This window comes from Sander vitreus, chromosome 8 (assembly GCF_031162955.1).
Source record: "Sander vitreus isolate 19-12246 chromosome 8, sanVit1, whole genome shotgun sequence".
Lineage (NCBI taxonomy): Eukaryota > Metazoa > Chordata > Actinopteri > Perciformes > Percidae > Sander > Sander vitreus.
Window position 1 is genome coordinate 6,029,159 of NC_135862.1, and position 7,798 is coordinate 6,036,956.

At 44.6% G+C, this 7,798-nt stretch overlaps 1 protein-coding gene across 1 annotated transcript; it reads left to right on the forward strand.

Annotated features, from left to right (window-relative positions):
- Positions 1-376: 376 nt before the first annotated feature.
- dusp6 (dual specificity phosphatase 6) lies at positions 377-5,399 on the forward strand. Its single transcript, XM_078256511.1, has 3 exons — positions 377-1,429; positions 1,847-2,275; positions 3,672-5,399. Exons 1-3 carry the CDS (start codon positions 1,027-1,029, stop codon positions 3,983-3,985), a joined length of 1,146 nt encoding a protein of 381 aa, XP_078112637.1. The 5' UTR covers positions 377-1,026; the 3' UTR covers positions 3,986-5,399.
- The last annotated feature ends 2,399 nt before the right edge of the window (positions 5,400-7,798 follow it).

Genomic DNA, 7,798 nt, shown 5'->3' on the forward strand with positions numbered 1-7,798 from the left:
AATACAACCTTTTCTGATTCTGATTATTATAGGCTTGTTTTATTATAGCCCAATACCTAGCACTCTTATGTGATACTCTTTCCCCTCTCAGTCTCAGAAAGGCCACTCTCTCTCTCTCTCTCTCTCTCTCTCTCTCTCTCTCTCTCTCTCTCTCTCTCTCTCTCCCTCCCTCCCTCTCTTCCTTTCTTCTCCATGCAGTTCTTTTATTTGTTTGCACTCACTTGATCCGGAGCGGAAATTCCTCTCCGTTTTGTGAATGACAAACTCATTAACAATTCATCAACACGGGCCGCTCCATCCGGCCTCCGTTTCCAAGGCGACCGCCGTGGGGGCTCCTCTGATTGGCCGGCCGACATAATGTATCCAATGAAACGCCTCCCGTTTGTAGCCATTCAGCAGCCTGGCGCCTCAGAGAGCGCATTGAGAGACTGCAGAGCTTCGATTCAAATCGCAGACAGACAGAGGGGGATCACGCGGCATCCGCAGGCACTAAACAGACGTGCATAACCCGCATGGTTCACATCCAGAGATACCAAACTACCCCACCTTTCTATTCTGCATCTCCAAAAAGGGAAGACAGAGGTGGAAGAGCAGTTGCACTTGGATCCGTGGAGTTATAGGCTATATAAGAGAGGAGAAAGCGCCAGCTGCGTCGCAGGGCAAGTGTGACTCATTGATAAATAACACGGGCTCTCCGGCCGGATGCATGAATGACCGCCAGTGAAGGCATCGGGAAATCTGTGAAGTAGACCCGTGTTTTATTGATCAGTTTCGTCTTAAAGCGCATTGAAGGACACTGGGAGTGAGATTTCATGTGTCTGATTTTTGCATTTCCTACACTTTTGCATTTTATTTTTTTTACACCATTATCCTCAGACGCTAGTGTTTGCGGTGGGCCCTCCAAGCAGCGGACTGAAACATAAATACTCGAGACAGTTTTTTTTGTTTTGGCTGCTTGCTTCCTTCCCGCCGCAGCCAGGAAATCTCCGAACGTCGCTTCTTCGAGTCCTTTACACCTGCCTATAAATGCTCGACAAGCTCAAGCCCGTCATCCAGCTCGACTCGGTAATGGCGATTAGCAAGACGGTGGGCTGGCTCCGGGAGCAGCTGGAGACGCGCAGGGACGGCCTGCTTGTGATGGACTGCCGGGCCCAGGAGCTCTACGAGTCTTCGCACGTCGAGGCGGCCATCAACGTGGCCATACCGTCCCTGATGCTCCGCAGGCTCAAGAAGGGCAACCTGCCCGTGCGGTCGCTGCTCTCCGACGGGGAGGACCGGGAGAAGTTCGTGCGGCGGTGCAAGACGGACACCATCGTGCTGTACGACGAGTACAGCCGGGAGTGGAACGAGAACGTGGACGGGGGCTCGGTGTTGGGTTTACTGCTGAGGAGGATGAAGGACGAAGGCTACAAGGCCTATTATCTGGAGGGTGAGTGCGGTTCATTCACATTTTAGATTCCCTCGGCTGCTGGTGTTCATTCATAGCCGTGGATTAGTAATTGCGCAAAGACGGAAGCAGGCGCGTAATGTGAAATCTTATTTATTTTATTTTTTTTTATCAATAATCATTTGAGTTTCACTTGTTTAACGTTACAGCTGACACGTAATAGGTCTAATTCAGAAATTCCTGAATGTGTCATTTATTTAGGCCTACTTGTTCCTTAAGAAAAACATGATGATGTGAAACTGCAATCAAAGCAACCCGTTTTTGCAGACATTCTCGGGAAAGGGAAAATAACGTGCAGCTAAATGACTCTAAAATTCAAGCTTAGTGAATATTTTGCAGTGTAACACATATGCTCACACAGCGGCTTTGTATTAATTGCATCTCTTACATTTTTTCCAGGTGGCTTCAGTAAATTCCAGGCCGAGTATCCAGCTCTGTGCGAAACCAACCTGGACGGCTCCTCCAACACCGGCTCCCCCACCGCCCAGGTGCTGGGCCTCGGCGGGCTGCGGATCAGCTCCGACTCGTCGGACATCGAGTCCGACATTGACCCGTGCAGCGCCACAGACTCGGACGGCAGTCCGCTGTCCAACCCACAGCCCTGCTTCCCGGTGGAGATCCTGCCGCACCTGTACCTGGGCTGCGCCAAGGACTCCACCAACCTGGACGTGCTGGAGGAGTACGGCATCAAGTACATCCTCAACGTGACTCCCAACCTGCCCAACCTCTTCGAGAACGCAGGGGAGTTTAAGTACAAGCAGATCCCCATCTCGGATCACTGGAGCCAGAATCTCTCCCAGTTCTTCCCCGAGGCCATCAGCTTCATTGGTAAGTAATCCTGCAGAGCTAAAAAACACACTGCAGCTGCTCTTGCTGCAAATAACCTCATGACTCTGGATTGTTTACATGCTCATTCACTTTTCGGGCTGCAAATAATGGTTATTTTCATTATTATTTAAAATGCAAAGTATTGTTTTTGAGTCATTTTATCTATAAAATGTCAGAACATGGGGAAAAATTGTCTATTTTGGTCTGACCAAAAGTCAAATATACGAGTTTACAATGACATTAAAAAAAAGAAAAGCAGCAAATTGTAACATTTTTAGAAGCGGGATCCAACTTGTCACGTGATTATTCGACTAATAATTTCACCACTATTCACCTAATTCCTCATTTGAGTGAATGCAGACAATGTTAAGGTGCAAAAGCAGATAGTCTTATCGCTGCCAGGAAGTTCTTAGGTTGTTATTGTGCAATTGAGATTAGATGAACTGTCCCTGTCTGTGATCTTATCAGTCAATCAAGCGGGGACACACTGAGGGAGCAGATTAAGGCCATTGTGTTGAGGCAGAGGAATACAAGTCTGCCTCTAATGGTGCACAGGCTAAAATGCTCTGTGTACAAATGATTTGACTTCAATGGAAGACATCCTGGCCCTACCTCTTGTGTAATTGCAGCACAAAGGGCGACGTTGAAACGGCACAATGTGGAGAGTGAACAAGGGGAGGGCGGTAATTTGAGCGCAACAGGAAGGAAGTGGCATTGAAAGTAATCTAGGACATGGCATTGCTCCCCCTTCCTCCCTCCTTCCTCCCTCCACATTACAAAAGGAGGCATTTACAGGCCCTGTTGACATCCTGTTCGCCTTGACAGGGTGCCCTCATGACTCCTACGTTTACACGCCCAAATGGCACTATTGTCGGAGTAGCCCTGGCGAGCGGAAGAATGATTTAATAGACCGTAATAGTCAATTTCCCAACCGGCTACTCTAGGCCAAAACCGAAAGAATGTCGGCTCTGTTTATGTGTGCTAGTGCCGCAGCCCCTGTTTGTTGACTGACACGGCTGGGAGATAATAACAGGATAATAACTTCCGCTGCTCTGCCTCCCTGGACTCGCTCCAACGTCCAACACAGCTTGACTTAAATGTCACAGATGTTTAGCACAAGTTTCTTCTGTCTGTGTAGAAAGGGGCTGCACTTTTCGTCACTTGTAGAAGGACGACTGAGTCTAAAATGTGCAAATAATGCCCCCTAAAGAGTACTTTTAAAGGCGAAGATGCCACCATGGACTCTTCTGACATTTTATTGACTAAACATTTGATTGATTTGTCATAAAACTTAAGACATAAATCCGTTTTTTTTTTTTTAGTTTTTTTTTTTTAAATCGGTTGTGTACTTCTGGAAGAGGTCTATAACATTTCCACCCTTTCCTCTTTCTACCAGATGAAGCTCGAGGCCAGAAATGCGGCGTCCTGGTCCACTGCCTGGCCGGCATCAGTCGCTCTGTGACAGTTACGGTGGCCTACCTGATGCAGAAGCTCAACCTGTCCATGAACGACGCCTACGACATCGTCAAGATGAAAAAGTCCAACATCTCACCCAACTTCAACTTCATGGGCCAGCTCCTGGACTTTGAACGCACCCTGGGCCTGAAGCGCCCGTGCGACAACCGCATAGCGCCGCCAACCCAGCAGCTCTACTTCACCACCCCGACCAACCACAACGTCTTCCAGCTGGACGCCCTGGAGTCCACGTGAGGTCCGCCGTCACAACTCTCCTCGCTGGAGATTTCGTGGGCCTCCTGTTGAAAAAGTTGCAAAAGTTTCTCTTTTTTTCCGAAGTCTGCCATGGGACTGTGCTCTTGATCTTATTGATACAGCTGGTTTGAGGCGACTGTTGCCGATGCATTGTTACCGGAGGGCCAAAGCTGTTTTTCCAAGACGCAGCTGCTGCTGACTAAACGAAGAGAGACAGTAAAAGAGACAGAGACAAGAAGAGAGTCATTTAAAGAGAATCTTGTATCACTGTCGGACTCCTGAGGTCTTATAACTCCTTCTGTCATTGTGTCTGAGGAAACTTAAAGTGATATGTCGGACAGCTGTACGCTATGCTTCAAAGCTCCTGGGCTGGTGTGCCAAAGAGACATGATTGTTCAAACCGGACAGATCTAAAAATGAACTCTTTTTTTATTTTTTTTTTATGTTTGTTTTGGGGTCTAGCACTGGTTCCCCCCAGACGTCTTCTTCATCGTCTTCTGTGAAGACTTGCCTGTGTGGGGTTGAAGCACCCCAGCTTTAGATGGCACCCTATATACTGGACTCGATTTTGCATTTGTGAAATCTTTTCAAACATTTATACATTGTGTATATATCTTAATATAAAAGACAATACAGTAAAAGCCTTGCTCTAGTATATACCATTTGAAACAAGTGGGTACTGAAGATTCTTTGTTTCATATTCTACTTTTATGTAAACAAACTGCATATTCATCAGTATGTTTAAGTTGATTATGCCAAAAATCAAGTAGGCTTTCCAAGAATTGTGCAAATATGTGTACGTGTAATATATTTGATAATCGCTTTACGTGTGAATTCAGCCGACGGGCCTTGTTTTTGCACCCACCCTCTCACAAATCAAAGTCCCCTTGTTTGTTTGCCTTACTTTTGCGCTCAGAAGGTTGTTCATGCGCATTAGCCTTCAGAGAGATTCACCAGTTTTCTCAACTCTTACAGTATCCAAGAGGTTTTCTTTTAAGTTTTCACACGAAACGTCAACTAAACTTTGAGCAGTTTTGAATTTGGCACCACATTAAAGATAGCATACACACGTTTGAGTCCGAAACAGGAACATGTGTTGTTTGGATCTCTGACGGTTAATGTGAGTAATCCTGATCTGTGCACAAAGGGTAGAAGTCTCTGACACGTGGAAAAAGTTAGGAGGCTTTGCTAAACCTCGCCTCTTCAGGGAAAACTCTGTGTAACGCAGTTTTTATTTGTCAAGATGAGAGAAAAAGAATCCAGAGCTTTGAAGGGTCATGTTGCCCCTCTACAGAGAAGGCCATTTTTTAGAGGAACGCCATCTTGGTGCCCTCTGCCAACCCCCTCCACTTTCCTCTCTTACGAATGTAAAGAAATGATAAGTTATTAATAAATTGCTATTTTGTCTACACTTTACACTTTCCATGCCTGTTTTTCCATTGATGCTTGTTGGTGTTTTGTCTGTTTCCACAGTGACACGTTTATGTAAGTGTCTCCTCGCAAGCAACACGGTTGAGTGTTAACCAGCAGGCCGAGTCACGACAACAAAAACAGTCGCCGTGAATCATGAGGCTGTTCACGAAGCCCTCGCTATTCATTAACTACAGCACTCGACACATCTCGCTCAAATTTCCACTTTAGTAGTTGCAATTGTTCTGTGACATGATGCTTGTATAAATAACAAATAACTCTGTCCCTTTGGGTTCACACAAACAGTCCCTTGGGCACTCCCTGAAGGCGGGGCCTCTGTATTCAGCTATCAAAGGGAGCTGAAAGTACCTAGATAGAGTGTTATTTGATAGCAAGTGCAGTGGCATGTACCTGCAGAGACCTGGAGGCCCAGGAAAAGATGATCCTCTCACGCAAGCAGCTACTCGCTTCTCAGCTCAGCAGAGGCCCGCGTGTTCTGCACCAACATTCCCACACACTGATTAACCCCCAGGCCGGCAGGATAAAATCTGGGTGGGGAATGTGAAAGAGCAGTGCTTGTCCCTCCCTCATTACCACCACTGAGGTGCCCTTGAGCAAGGTCTTTAACCCCAACCGCTCCAGTGGAGCAGCTCAGTGGCCAGCAAATCAGACTGGGGTTGTACTGGGCAGCTTCCAGGTATGAATGTGGTACTGTGTGAATGCGACAGGTCGTCGTTGCAAATGAGAAATTGTTCTCAATCGACTTAGCTGGATATATAAAGGTTAAATAAAATAAAATAATCACCAGTAGCAGTGTGTGTGTGTGTGTTTTGATCATTTGGAGTGTGGACTAAGGGACAAGCGTAGCATGGATCTCTCTTTACATCAAAGTTAATAGACAGCTGGGCGTCAACTGATTATAAAAGGGGATTTTGTATGACTGACTCCTGTGCAGCTCTTTTCGTCTGCTAAGCCCTTGATGCATACGGCATCAATCAATCAATCAATCAATCAATCAATCAATCAATTTTTATTTGTCACATGAAATTTTACAAGGTAAAAGGGCAGTCTGTGTTAAATTTCTCCACACTAGCCTTGGTAGCCCCTCTGATGTAGAGATGGCGATGGACCGCGTAACTTTACAATTACAATTCATTTTAATAATTACAACCCTGGACCTTGGACCTTTATTGTTGCGTTTTCAAAAATGTTTTTTTGGACGCAGAGATAGTCTTGCTTGTCAACTTCATGTTTACATTTTAAATCTTAAAGGCTAGCAGAGTCAGCAGGAGACTGGTGAGCTGATTCCTCTATCCTGATGAGAGACTTAGGATGCTTGTCATGGAGTAAAGTCCTCAAACTGAAGTTACGAGTGAGTGTGAGTCAACACAAACAGCAGCCTGGCACACTAATATTCCACTATTATTCTGGTAAGACTTTACAATAAGGTACACAAAAATGTTAAATGAATGCGTAACGAATGGTTAGCTAATGATTAGTTACTGATTGACTGAGTGTAGCATGTAAACGGAAATAATAGTGGAATACTCACGTTCATTAGCCATGTAAACAGCTTAGTCGGAATATCGTCTTTTTCAGAATAAGGGCAAAAATCTGAATATTATGTGCATGTAAACGTAGTCAGTAATTAGCTGCTACGAGTAGCTTTAATTGTAAGTACAGTGAACATGTAGGCAAAACAACAACTTATTTTAAGGGTAGACAATACAAACTAGAAGTGGACAGTACAGTTTTTTAGTTCATCAGTATCTATTTGTGTTTTCCTTAATATACACATCAAAATATAGAAAATATAAAAAAATCATATATCTGGACGGTAAATTACATGAAATAGAGATAGGAAGCTGAAGCCATTAATATGTAACAGATAAGCAATTATTGGACAAAATGACTCTGACATGTTTTTAGGTTTGTACTGGAAATACAATCTGGCATGCAGCTGAACAAAATGAGTGAATCATTGGCTATGTAACAAAGGCCTAAATCTGCACACTCATGTCCTGACGTAAATGATTTATAAATAAGACCAGCGCGCTCCCTTTTGCCCACTTTCCAGTTCAGGTGATATTTTCCGTTTCCTGGGTAATCATTTTAGTAATAATATGACTCTTACAATCCAAATGTACCAGCACACAGTAATGAGCAATGCTTGTTCTTAACTCATATAATTAAGTATTCATGGGTCTTAGAGTTCTTCATTTGCCATTTTACCCACAATAATTGACATAACCAAGGGTAAAAAGAAACAGGCAGTAGAAATCCATTTTTATGCATACAGAACGGCATATTTGCGATTTGTGCCATACACAGAGGTATTCATTGCACCCAGTCATACCAAAAAGTCATGCAGGCAAATCTCTCTGGGATGTTCTACTGATATTT